Below are 13,802 nucleotides of genomic sequence, written 5' to 3' on the forward strand. Positions count from 1 at the left end.
AAGTGAGACCCTCTCTCAAAAAACAAACAAACAAAAGCGTAGTCTATTTTTACTGTGCGCCATAAATATGTACAACTGCTATGTGTCTATTAAAACACAAAACTTAAAAAAGTTTTATAGAAGATTTATTGCCCGGATTGAAACCAGAGCTAAAGTGCAAACTCTTAAGCATGGCGAAGGCCCTTCATGATCTGGGTGAATATAGGAAATATGACCTAATGGTAACCAAGTGTCAAGGTTAAGCGTCAAGATCAAGTGCCACAGCGCTCACAGTGTTATTCCTCCAACTCTGTGTCCACGGCAGACGTTGAAAATCAATCCCACCACTCAGTACCCTTTGAACTTTTGTTTATGTCTTTGCCCCCTGACTCTGAACTCCGTAAGAGTAGAGATCCAGTCTTAATTATCTTTGTATTCTCAGGATTGAGAACTTGGTACATTTAGGCATTTAATGTTCACTTATTCATGGATTGAGTCATCCAGCAAATATTTATTATGTGTCAGTACTGGGACAGGTGCTAGAAATAGCAGCATTGTGAGCAAAACTAGACACAACCACTGTTCTCATGAAGCTTACAACCTAGTGGGGTGGCAGTCATTAATCAAATCATTCCACTAATTAAGGTTTAATTACAACTGAGATAAATGCTCTTAAGGAAATAAACAATTTCATGAAGTCAAAAGACAAAGAGGAACTTGATCTCATTTGGTAGATGTAGGAAGGTTTCCAGGGGAGGGCTGCTTGAGCGGAAATATGAAGGATGAGTAAGATTCAAAAGGCAAAATGGGGAAGGGAGTGGGGAGGGTTCCAGGCAGGGTTGCAGAAGTCCCAAGAAGGGAAATGATAGCTGGGAGAGCACAGCAGGGCACTGCGAGAGGCAGACGAGATTGACCAGGCTCAGAGCCTCTGGTTGTGTTACGATTTTCATCTTTATCCTCAGAGCAAGAAATCCAATGAAGGTTTTTTAAGAAAGGAGATGATGTCTGTGTTTTGTAAAGATCATTCTGGCTGCAGCATGGAGAAAAGATCAGCAGGCCAAGGGGCTACCCAGGTGCTCATTCTGTGCTCAGGAAAAGTGCAAGGCAATGTGAAAAATTTAACCTCTATCTATGATTATGAGGGATGGCGAGAAGTCATTTGTAGGAGGTGATTAGAGAACAACACAAAGCAACGTATACTCAGGTGCTTCTTCATAAGTTTATACACCACAGAGACTTGCTGCAGAGGCTCTAAAAAGGGTGTGAAGCCGGGCTCGGTGGCTCACGCCTGTAATCCCAGGACTTTGGGAGGCTGAGACAGGCGGATCACCTGCAGTCAGGAGTTTGAGACCAGCCTGGCCAACATGGAAAAACCCCGTCTCTACTAAAAATACAAAAATTAGTCAGGCATGGTGGCGCATGCCTGTAATCCCAGCTACTCGGGAGGCAGAGGCAGGAGAATTGCTTGAACCTGGGAGGTGGCGGTTGCAGTGAGCCGAGATCACACCACTGCACTCCAGTCTGGGTGACAGAGCAAGACTCCATTTCAAAAAAAAAGTGCAAAAAGATAAAGAAACCAGTGTAGGTTAGAGTTGTGTGTAGGTGTGTGTAAGCGTGCATGTGTGTGTGATATGAGGCATATCATGGGGGGAAAACAAGTTTCCCTTTGAGAGAAGACTCTGTAGACCTCTCTGGCATGCCCCTTGTCACCTGGTAGTGTTTCTCCCACCAGGCTGTGGACCTGGAAAATAGAAACCATTGTCCTTCTGTGTTAAAAACAGTGCAGAGCACATAATAGGTGCTCAGTAAATTCTTACTGGATGGATATGTGGATAAATGAGCAGACGAAGGACATGGGTTGGGGAGTGTTTGTTGGAATTGGGGTCCCTTTGAAGGTGAGCCAGTCTAAAGCAGAATGTTCGTTTTAGTGAGCTGAGGAAGATAAGGTTGGCTGGCTTGAGAAGCAGGACCAGCTGATGAAGAGCTTGAAAACCTCAGGCTGTGGATTTAATCCGATGATGAAAAGTTTTAAGGGGAAGAATGTGTTGAACCCATTCCACCATTAAAGTACCCTCTTGATGAGTAAGAGTTATCCAATGTTTGAATTTCATTGTTTCCTGCAGCCTGGAAATTCTGGAAGAAGCTTCCATTTGGGATTTCCTCCTCTGACAGGGGCTACCCCACTGTGGTATTCTTCTGCCATGGCTTCAAGAGTAGCTTAGAGGAAGGGTGGAGCTGGGGGTCAACCCAGGTGCCAAGTCTGAGCTCCAATGGCTTGCTCATCATTGGGAAATGTTTATCTGCCCAAGCTTGAGGAGTATAGTTAGGTAGTGATTCCATCTGCTTGTAGTCAGTTATATTTGCATTCTCAGACTATATTGCTTGGGAGGAGTTGTAGGGTGTGTGTGTGTGTGGTGTGCATGTGTGTTGATGGTGGAGTTCAGTTTGGAATGTCCAAAGCCTCAATCAATGCAATGTCAAAAAACAAAAACAAAAAACCTCCTAGGTTATAAATGGTTCAACAATAACGTACATCTGATTGCCTTGAGCTTTGCATGGGATTAAGAGGGTTAGAATTAAGTCATCTGGATGAAGACCAAGGGAACGTGTCATTTAACTTGGCCTCTGAAGTAATCTAAAACATGTCTACTATGTGGGCCAAACTGTACTGAGGTTGCCTCCAAAGAGAAGTATGTTTGGAATAACTCTCAATTGTAGATGGAGCAGTGAGTCTGGTTTAAAACTCCACGGCTTTAAAAACCATCCTGACTTGTCATGTCTCTTGGGATCAATTTCTCCCGGTTATTTGGTCAAAATTTGATTTTAGAATGGGGAAAGAGAATGGAATACTAGTACTACTAGGAACAAATATTTCTTGATCAATGACTATATGCTGACTGTTGTGCTAAGTGATTTACATACATTATCTCATCCACCCATACAACAACCTATGGAGCAGTGTTCTGTTTTGCTGATGAGGAAACTGATACTTTTTTTTTTTTTTTTTTTTTTTTTGAGACGGAGTCTAGCTCTGTTGCCCAGGCTGGAGTGCAGTGGCCGGATCTCAGCTCACTGCAAGCCCCGCCTCCCGGGTTCACGCCATTCTCCTGCCTCAGCCTCCCGAGTAGCTGGGAGTACAGGCGCCCGCCACCTCGCCCGGCTAATTTTTTTTGTATTTTAGTAGAGACGGGGTTTCACCGTGTTAGCCAGGATGGTCTCGATCTCCTGAACTCGTGATCCGCCCGTCTCGGCCTCCCATACAGGCTTGAGCCACCGCGCCCGGCCGAAACTGATACTTAAAGAGGCTAAGTAACTTGCCTGAGGTCACACAGGTAGCAAGTGGAAGAGGTAGAATTCAAATCCAGATATGCCTGACTCCAGACACTGTGCTTTTTTTTTTTTTTTTTTTTTTTTTTTTTGACAGAGTATCGCTCTGTCGCCCAAGCTGGAGTGCAGTGGCGCAATCTCCGCTCCCTGCAAGCACCGCCTCCCGGGTTCACGGCATTCTCCTGCCTCAGCCTCCTGAGTAGCTGGGACTATAGGGGCGTGTCACTACACCGGGCTAATGTTTTTGTATTTTTAGTAGAGACGGGGTTTCACCACATTGGCCAGGCTGGTCTCAAACTCCTGACCTCATGATCCACCTGCCTCTGCCTCCCAAAATGCTGGGATTACAGGCGTGAGCCACCGTGCCTGGCCGAGACTGTGCTCTTAACTAGACATGCTCAAAGAGCTCAAGTGTGTTATTAGAATTCCTAGTTTTTTACTTTCTTTACCATTTTCTCCCCTTGATTCCTTGATATAATGAGAAAAGTGCTGTGTATTTTTTTCGATTTCAGGATAACCAGTTCGAGTATTTTCTCTTTCTTTTATCAATGCTGAATATTGAAAAAGGGCATGCTGCCTGTTTCAATTTAGCGTGACTCCATGCTCGTGGGTTTCCTCTTTCAGGCAAGGGTATTTATTTCCTGAATCTTAAGTCTTCTTTTCTTTCTTTCTTCTTTTTTTTTTTTTTGAGACACAGTTTTGCTCTTGTCGCCCAGGCTGGAGTGCAATGGCATGATCTCGGCTCACTGCAACCTCTGCTTCCTGAGTTCAAGCGATTCAACTGCCTCAGCCTCCCGAGTAGCTGGGATTACAGGCATGCACCACCATGCCCAGCTAATTTTTGTATTATTAGTAGAGACAGGGTTTCATCATGTTGGCCAGGCTGGTGTTGAACTCCTGACCTCAGGTGATCCACCTGCCTCGGCCTCCCAAAGTGCTGAAATTATCGGCGTGGGACACTGCACTTGGCCTTCAGTCTTATTTTTTTTCTTTCTCTCTTTTCTTTTCTTTTTCTTTTTGAGATGATGTCCCACTCTGTCACCCAGGCCGGAGTGCAGTGGCGTGATCTCGGCTCACTACAAGCTCTGCCTTCCGGGTTCACACCGTTCTCCTGCCTCAGCCTCCTGAGTAGCTGGGACTACAGGTGCCTGCCACCATGCCCGCCTAATTTTCTTTTTGTATTTTTAGTAGATACAGGGTTTCACCATGTTAACCAGGATGGTCTCGATCTCCTGACCTTGTGATTCCCCACCTCGGCCTCCCAAAGTGCCGGGATTACAGGCATGAGCCACCGCACCTGGCCTTAAGTCCTATTTTCTAAGTCGTAGCTCTTCACTACATCAAAGGCAGTATACTGTGGTAAGTAAATACTCACGGTTTTCAAAGTGGACTCACCCAGGTTCAAGTTCTGGCTCAGCCATTCAGTAGCTCTGTGACCTTGAGTAAGTTATTTAATCTCTACAAACTGTAAAGTGGGGATAATAGTACCTACCTCTAGGACCGTTCATTTAATCAACTGACATTTATTGAGCACTGTGTCAGGCCCTGGAGACACAGAGTTGGAAGATTTAAATGAAATAATACAAGTGTTGGGCTTGGCACGGGGCCTAGTAGACGATAAAGACCCAATAATAAAGAATGGTCATAAATTATGCAAAAAAAGACTATTTCTCCAATAGTCATGAATTATGCAAAAAAAGACTATTTCTCTCTTAGTGCTCCATGGGCAGGATACAGGGGAGTGAGGCGTGTTCTGAATCGGGGGACTCTGGAAATGATCTGCTACCACTGAGCACCTCCTTGTCCTGGCTGAGGCTAGCTCTAAATTTGAAATCATAGTCAAAGCCAACAGCTAAGAAATAGTCATTTTTTGGTACAGTTCATGACTATTCTTTTTTTTTTTCTTCTTCTTCTTTTTTGAGACGGAGTCTCGTTCTGTCGCCCAGGCTGGAGTGCAGTGGCGTGATCTTGGCTCACTGCAAGCTCTGCCTCCCGGGTTCACGCCATTCTCCTGCCTCAGCCTCCCGAGTAGCTCGGACTACAGGCACCCGCCACCACGCCCGGCTAATTTTTTTTTTTTTTTTTTTTGTATTTTTAATAGAGACAGGGTTTCACCGTGTTTGCCAGGATGGTCTCAGTCTTCTGACCTCGTGATCTGTGCGCCTCAGCCTCCCAAAGTGCTGGGATTACAGGCGTGAGCCACCGCGCCCGGCCTACTCTTCTTTATTATTGGGTGTTTACCGTCTACTAGGTCCCATGCCAAGCCCGGTGCCTCTGTTATTTCATTTAAACCTTACAACTCCGTGTCTCCAGGACCTGGCACATGCTCAGTAATGGTCAATAGATTAAATGAATGGTCCTGGAGGTAGGTCCTATCCTCGTTTTATACTTTATGGAGGTTAAATAACTTATGCAAGATCACAGAGCTATTGAATGGCTACCACACACTTTACCTATATTAACTCTCATACTTCTCACAGCCTTCTCCCGAAGTAGGCTTTATTACACCATTTTACAGAGGAGGAAACTGTCCAAGAGAGGTTAAGAAACTTGCCTGAGATGCTGCAGCTAATTAGTGGCAGCACTGGGATCAGAACCAGACCAGCCAGTCTGACTCCAAAGCCTGTGATCCTACGGTCTGTCTAGACCACCAACACTGGGTTTGTCTCTGATTTCTCTATTTTCTGTCTATGCAGCCAGCCCCGAGCAGCTCCAGGAAGAGGCATATTCAGGCAGGGGATAGTTAGAGAGGCCATGTTGTTGTTGTTTGGGGAGAGTAATTTGGAGCCCTCATGTTCCCTGGTTCTTCTCAGGAATGTTCCACAATCCCCACCCACTTGATCCTTTTCCTGCTGCGTCTCTCTGACATCACCCAAGACCAAACCAGCTCATCCTGAAAAGCTTGGGGAGCCCAGGAGTGGAGGAGCCAGCTGGGGCAGCCTGCATGGGAGGCAGGACTAGGGATCCTACTGCCAGAGCCCAGGGCTGTCATTTCAACACAGCCCTGACTCCTCTGCAAAGTCTTGCCTCCTGGTTTGGCTGCTTTAAACCCAGCCCACCTGCCTTGCCCCAGCCTACTCACTGCCTGAGGTTTGCTATAACACCCCATGCGGGAGCCAACCTCACTTGTGCTTGGAAAGCCCCTGTGCTTGGTTTAATGCCCTGACATCTCCATCTTGAAATTCTCGGCCGGGCATGGTGGTTCACACCTGTAATCCCCGCACTTTGGGAGGCCGAGGAGGGCGGATCACGTGAGGTCATGAGTTCGACACCAGCCTAGCCAACATGGTAAAACCCCATCTCTACTAAAACTACAAAAATTAGCCAGGTGTGGTGGCGTGCGCCTGTAATCCCAGCCATCCAGGAGGCCGAGGCAGGAGAATCACCGGAACCTGGGGGGCAGAGGCTGCAGTGAGCCAAGATCGTGCCACTGCACTCCAGCCCGGGTGACAGAGCAAGACTCTTGTCTCAAAAAAAAAAAGAAAGACATTCTTAATCCTTTTGAAAAGAGGCTCTGCATTTTCATTTTGCACTGGGGCCTGCAAATTATGTAGCCAGTCCTGCTCAGACCCAGCAAAGGCATCAGAACACCAGAAGCCTGCCCAGCAGAGAATCTCCAGGAGACTGCTGGGCAACAGACAACAAGCCAGGGGTCCTAATTTCAGGGTTCACATTCATGAGGTCAAAGAACTCTGTGGACTGCAGGAAGCCAAGAGAATGAATTCAAACATTTCCGGGATAATGTAAATTTATCGGCTTAAAACAGTTTTTTCAGTTACTCTCATAAATAAACATAACAGCCATTGAACGTGCTGTTGCTTACTAGTATTACAGAAACATAAGAGATAAGGATTAGTTTGATTTAAGCAGAAAAGTGAACCTGGTCTCCATGTTTCTTAAAATCTTTTGCACCTTCTTGCCACAAGCCTGAAGTTGAATCACGATGAAATCCTTCCTTGAGATTCTGCCAGTAAACCAGACACCTGCTCAGATGTAAGTGTTGTTTCTATCTTCTCTAGGAATCTTCTGCCTCAATTAGCAGCCCTGCCCCTGTGCCCCGCCCTGCATCACTCCCCATTTCCAGCCTTTGCTTTCCTCCTGGTCCTTTCCTCTTTGTTTTCCAACAGACTAAGCATCGCAGTCCCAATGCTCAAGCAATGCTATCCACATTCTCTCCTTGCTTCCTCTCATGGCCAATCTCAGATGCTGCCAAGTTCTCACCTTTGGTTCCTTCCCCCCTCACCCTCCTGCTCTCTGGCTTTCATCCTCAGTATTAGAACTGCCAAATATTGCACCTGTAATTCCAGCACTTTGGGAGGCCAAGGTGGGCAGATCACAAGGTCAAGAGATCAAGACCATCCTGGCCAACATGGTGAAACCCCATCTCTACTAAAAATACAAAAATTATCTGGGCGTGGTGGTATGCGCCTGTAGTCCCAGCTACTCGGGAGATGAGGCAGGAGAATCACTTGAACCTGGGAAGCAGGGGTTGCAACGAACTGAGATCACGCCACTGCACTCCAGCCTGGGTGACAGAGCGAGATTACGTCTCAAAAAACAAAACAAAACAAAACAAAAAAGAACTGCCAAATAAAGATCATGGTTCAGAGTTTCATCAGCCTGATTCCCTAGAAATAGGGCCACTTCATGACTTCTGGAGGCCTGAGGCACTTTTGTCTTTGGGGGCCTTTCTTCTGTTAAAAAAATATTGAAAATTATATTTTATAACTCTTTTGGTATAAAGATAAGTATGATCAAGTCTAAATTGTATTCATTTTTTTAAATTCTTGTTTTTAAATATATTAAAACATTTTCATGTGTGGTTTTTTTTTTTTGTTTGGACAGGGTTTTGCGCTGTTGCTCAGGCTGAGATCATAGCTCACTGTAGCCTCGACCCCCTGGGCTCAAGCAATCCTCTCACCTTGGCCTCCCAAAGTGCGTGTGCCACCCTGCCTGGTCTTTCGTGGGCTTTTTAAAGTATTGTGGCTCTAGGCACTGTGCCTATTGTGCCTAACGGAAGCTAATGAAGAAGTCAGGACTGCTTTGAAGGGCTTGGTAAATGTGAGTAAAGCCTTTATAAAACCTTTTCTCTCTGGGAAACCATACTGGCTTTTTTTTTTTTTTTAAGTTGTATTTCCGGGCGCGGTGGCTCATTCCTGTAATCCCAGCACTTTGGGAGGCCGAGGCCAACGGATCGACTGCGGTTAGGAGTTCAAGACCAGCCTGGCCAACATGGTGAAACCCCATCTCTATTAAAAATACTAAAATTAGCCAGGCTTGGTGGCAGATGCCTGTAATCCCAGCTACTCGGTGGGCTGAGGCAGGAGAATCCCTTGAACCTAGGAGGCAGAGGTTGTAGTGAGCCGAGATTGCACCACTGCACTCCAGCCTAGATGACAGAGTAACATTCTGTCTCAAAAATAAATAAATAAATAAATAAAATTGTATTCCTTTTGTTGGAAAAACAGTATAATTACAAAGAAAAATTTTTTTTTTTTTTTTTTTTTTTGAGACGGAGTCTCACTCTGCTGCCCAGGCTAGAGTGCAGTGGCCGGATCTCAGCTCACTGCAAGCTCCGCCTCCCGGGTTTACACCATTCTCCTGCCTCAGCCTCCCAAGTAGCTGGGACTACAGGCGCCCGCCACGTCGCCCGGCTAGTTTTTTGTATTTTTTTAGTAGAGACGGGGTTTCACCGTGTTAGCCAGGATGGTCTCGATCTCCCGACCTCGTGATCCGCCCGTCTCGGCCTCCCAAAGTGCTGGGATTACAGGCTTGAGCCACCGCGCCCGGCCCTACAAAGAAAATTTTAACGAAGCCCAGGCGCGGTGGCTCACGCCTATAATCCCAACACTTTGGGAGGCCGAGGCAGGCAGATCATGAGGTCAGGAGTTGGAGACCATCCTGGCTAACACGGTGAAATCTTGTCTCTACTAAAAATACAAAAAAATTAGCTGGGTGTGGTGGCAGGCGCCTGTAGTCCCAGCTACTCAGGAGGCTGAGGCAGCAGAATGACGTGAACCCGGGAGGCAGAGCTTGCAGTGAGCCGATATCACACCACAGCATTCCAGCCTGGGCAACAGAGCGAGACTGTCTCAAAAAAAAAAAAAAAAAGAAAAGAAAATGTTTAAAAGAACCTCTCATAATCTCATATCCTAACACAACTTTTCATTTTCATTTTTGTGATTCACTTCCTTGTCCAGATGCAAAGCAATTTCCTTCTTCCAGATGCAAAGCTATTTTACACAAATAATGGCTGTTGTGTTTGTGCAGTTTTGTATTCTGTGTTTTCTGTTTAACATAATTTTATTGAATACATTTTCCATTTTCCGTGTTTTTTTTTTTTTTTTTTTTTTTTTTTGAGATGAAGTCTCACTCTGTTGCCCAGGCTGGAGTGCAGTGGCACAATCTCAGCCCACCACAACCTCTACCTCCTGACTTCGAGTGATTCGCCTGCCTCAGCCTCCCGAGTAGCTGGGACTACAGGCGTGTGCCACCATGCCCAACTAATTTTTGTATTTTCAGTAGAGACAGGGTTTCACTATGTTGCCCAGGCTGGTCTCGAACTCCTGACCTCGTGATCTGCCTGCCTTGCCCTCCCGAAGTGCTGGGGTTACAGGCGTGAACCACCGCGCCTGGCCATTTTCCATGTTTCCACAATAGTCTTCAAAACTACCATGTTGACTTGTGGTCGATTTACTCCCCCTCTGCTGGTTTCTCAGATCTTTTCTGACTCTGCTTACGTGTGTTTCATTGCTTCCTTTTCTTCCTTGCATACATTTAGTCTGGGCCACCTGATCTTTCTGTAAATTCTCCCCCCAGGTAGTCTGATGGATGACTTCAACTTCCAGCTTTATAGGCCTGAGGAAAATGGGCTTTGCAGATGGTTCTGCCGAATGGCATTTCGTGTTCAGTGATCTACGTATGTGGCCTGCACATGGCCTTTCACCGTGCGTCACATGCATTTGACAGGCAGGCAGGCCACGGGGCAGATCTTGTTAAATTCTACGTTCTAGCAATGGGATCAGATGGTCAGTCTGAAGATACCTTAGGCATGATCCAGTTCAGCTTCCTTATTTACAGATAAGATAAAGATCGTTACAGGAAACCGGGGCTCAAGGAGGTTAACAGACTTGATCAGGGTCATAGATCCTGTGAGTAAGAACTGGAAACTTGGTTCCTTAACTCCCAAAGCTTTATGCTGTTTCCTCACTAGCATGCTCTATGAATTTGATAAAGAAGGACTGTAGTTTATATTGCTGTACCATTAGAATGTGCACTTCTATTACAGAATTATATGTATATATTCTTTGTATGTTTATATAAAATTAATAAAAATAAAATATAGGAAATATATTTTATATATTTATATAAAACATTTTATAAAATATATTGTTTTATATATAGTATATAAAATATGTTTATTAAATATGTAATATTTTATGTATTTAATTTATGTAGGTATATAAAATATACAATATAAAATATATGAGAGATATATATATTTTTTGAGAGACAAGGTCTCATTCTATTGCTCGTGTTAAGAGTGCAGTGGCATGATCATAGCTTAGTGTAATCTCAAACTCCTGGGCTCAAGCAATTCTCCCCCCCTCAGCTTCCTGAGTAGTTGGGATTACAGGGGTGCGCCACCATGTCTAGCTAATTTTTAAAAAAGCTTTCGTAGAGATGAGGTCTCACTTTGTTGCCCAGGCTGGTCTCAAACTCCTGGCCTCAAGTGATCCTCCCACCTTGGCCTCCCAAATTGCTGGGATTACAGGTAAGAGCCTGTAAGATGGCACCTGGACATATTACACAATTATATTTGTAATTATTTTGTTCCCTATTTTATTTTTATGTTACTGTAATGGAAAAAAGAAAAGCTTGACAGTACAATTTTTAGTAAAGTACATACTTCAAAGTCATCTGGCCCATTACAGGAGAGGTGCTTAACTGACTCATGTTCACACGATGGTTAACTTCACTTTTTTTCTTTTTTCTTTTCTTTTTTTTGAGACAGAGTCTCACTGTCACCCAGGCTGGAGTGCAGTGGCGTGATCTTGCCTCACTGCAACCTCTGCCTCCCAGCTTCAAGTGATTCTCCTGCCTCAGCCACCTGAGCAGCTGGGATTACAGATCACTTGTTTTTTTAATGGTCATTTTGTCTCTGGTCAGTTGACTCATTTATTACTAAGGTGTCCCAACAGTCAAATTGATTGATCTTACCTGTTCAGAGACAAGGAGCAGACCAGTCTTTGTCCCAAAATAACCAGGCCAACACTGGTACTAGCAACCTATAGACAATAAAAGCATTTATTATTAAGATGAGAGAGTGTCAATTTTGGCCACCAATATAATTTCCAATAGTTGAAACATTATAAGCCCAACTTTCCCTCTTAGTCTAAAGACATTGGAAATCTAAAAGACATTGGGAATAAATATCTCTGAAAATCCTGTCTTGTAAGTTAGGGAAGCTACCTGCAAAGACTTTTTGTTTGATGATCTCCTTTGATTTATTTTTTTTCTCCTAATCTCTCTTCTCTATGTACGTGTGTGTGTGTGCCTATGTGCGTATGACATTTTTGTTAGGTTTATTATATCCTTCTATCAGATTGCATTTGGCCTTCATTTGCTCAAGTAAAAATGAATTCTACCTTGATTGACTTATTTAGATTTAAAAAAAAGAATTCCAGCTCTCCATGTAACTGAGGTAGGTGGTGGAAAGAGTGTGCATGAAGTAGAGACTGGAAAGAGATTTTACAATGTATGAGAGTGTGAGTGCTGGCCTCCCATCCTGCCACACATACCCTTCCCTCAACTCCAACCTCACTGAGACAGGGTCTTACCCTGTTGCCCAGACTGGAGTGCAGTGGTGCAATCATAGCTCACTGTAGCCTCAAACTCCTGGGTTCAGAGCCACACTTCCACCTCAGCCTCCCGAGTAACTAGGACAACAGGTGCACGACGCCACCACACCTGGCTAAACAATTTTTTTTTGTAGAGATGAGGTCTTGCTATGTTGCCCGGGCTGGTCTCTAACTCCTGGCCTCAAGCAATCTTCCTGCTTTGGCCTCCCAAGACACTGGGATTATAGGCATGAGTCATCGCGTCCAGCCTCCATCCTCACTCTTAATCAATGGAGCATCCCCACCCTCTTCGGACATTTCAAAGCTGCTGGCCAACAGTCCACAGCAGGAGCAGGATTGGCATCTACAGGCTGCTCCACTGTCTCCCCAGACTTACGAAGTCCATGGAAACGATGGTTTCAACGGTGGAGTTCTTGGGTTGGGTGAGCATCATGATGGAGGCAGGGATGTCCAGGGTGAAGTTGCCTGGTTGTAGATTGATTATGGGAGGCTCTGTGGCCATTATCCTCACCATGAAGGGCTGGGACAAGATGTAGATCTCTGCAATCTGCCCACATTCCAATAAAGAAAGAAAGATTGTGAGACGTGAGTTGACGAAGGGAAATCACAAGGTTAGGACGGCCTGTGGTGACTAAATCTTACATCGTGCAGTTTTAATAGAAAAACAGCTCTTTAATAATCATAATCACACACAAAAATCAAACGATGATAACAGTTGGCAGTTACTGAACATAAGACTTGATACTACCCACTGTGCCAGGGGCTTTATGTATTATCACATTGAATCTTCAGAAAATCCCTGTGAGGCAGATTCTATCAGCATCCCTGTTTCATAGTGGAGAATGTGAGTCTTACAGAGGTTAAATGATGTTCTCAAGGTTCTAGGGGAATAAGTGGTAGAATTGGGATTCAAATCTAGGTCTGGGCTGGGCACAGTGGCTCACATCTGTAATCCTAGCACTTTGGGAGGCTGACATGGGTGGATCACTTGAGCCCTGGAGTTTGAGACCAACCAGGGCAACACGGAGAAATCATGCCTCTACAAAAAATAGAAAAAATAGCTGGGCGTAGTGGCTTGTGCCTGTAGTCCCAGCTACTCGGGAGGCTGAGGCGGGAGGATCACTTGAGCCGGGGAGGCGGATATTGCATTGAACCAAGATTGTGCCACTGCACTCCAGCCTGGATGACAGAGCGAGACCCTGTCTCAAAAAACAAGCAAACAAAAACAAATCTAGGTCTATCTGACTCAAGATCCTTGCTCCAAAACCAGATGCTACATGAACATCTCTTTGCCCTCAAGGGCAATTCCTAGCCCATAGGTTCATTATGTTCAATTGTGCTATGAAGGCACAGTATTAACGGTTGCTTTACTACAGTTACAAGTGTTGGCACTAATCCTTCATTTAAGAATTGAATCCTTCATTTACACTAATAAATCCTTTATTTACACTAATTATTTCAAGTGTGGTGGAATATTGTGGAAGACACAGGTGATTTATTTTGTGAACTTACAATTATACTCTAACTTGTATGTTAATTGCACTTTAAACTGTACTGTTCAGTAAATATTCGTGGATAGTTGATTAAGAGAAAAAACTCCCAATAATAGACAGAGGGACTTATCCAAAAAGGAAT

The 13,802-nt window shown here is 44.7% G+C and overlaps 2 protein-coding genes across 3 annotated transcripts in view; one reads left to right on the forward strand and one right to left on the reverse strand.

Annotated features, from left to right (window-relative positions):
- Positions 1–13,802, forward strand: part of LOC105494000 (F-box protein 7) — an 86,773-nt gene that overhangs the window by 11,654 nt on the left and 61,317 nt on the right. The gene's annotated exons all lie outside the window — the stretch shown is intronic.
- The window catches only part of LOC105493999 (BPI fold containing family C), a 60,952-nt gene that overhangs the window by 10,145 nt on the left and 37,005 nt on the right, over positions 1–13,802 (reverse strand). For both annotated transcript variants that reach the window (XM_071080481.1, XM_011762048.3), the window contains 2 exons: positions 12,544–12,714; positions 11,527–11,594 (listed from right to left, as the gene is read on the reverse strand). In XM_071080481.1, coding sequence (XP_070936582.1) covers positions 11,527–11,594; positions 12,544–12,714 — 239 coding nt within the window. The remainder of the gene's footprint in view (positions 1–11,526; positions 11,595–12,543; positions 12,715–13,802) is intronic.

Source organism: Macaca nemestrina, chromosome 15 (genome assembly GCF_043159975.1).
Source record: "Macaca nemestrina isolate mMacNem1 chromosome 15, mMacNem.hap1, whole genome shotgun sequence".
In the NCBI taxonomy this organism is placed as follows: domain Eukaryota; kingdom Metazoa; phylum Chordata; class Mammalia; order Primates; family Cercopithecidae; genus Macaca; species Macaca nemestrina.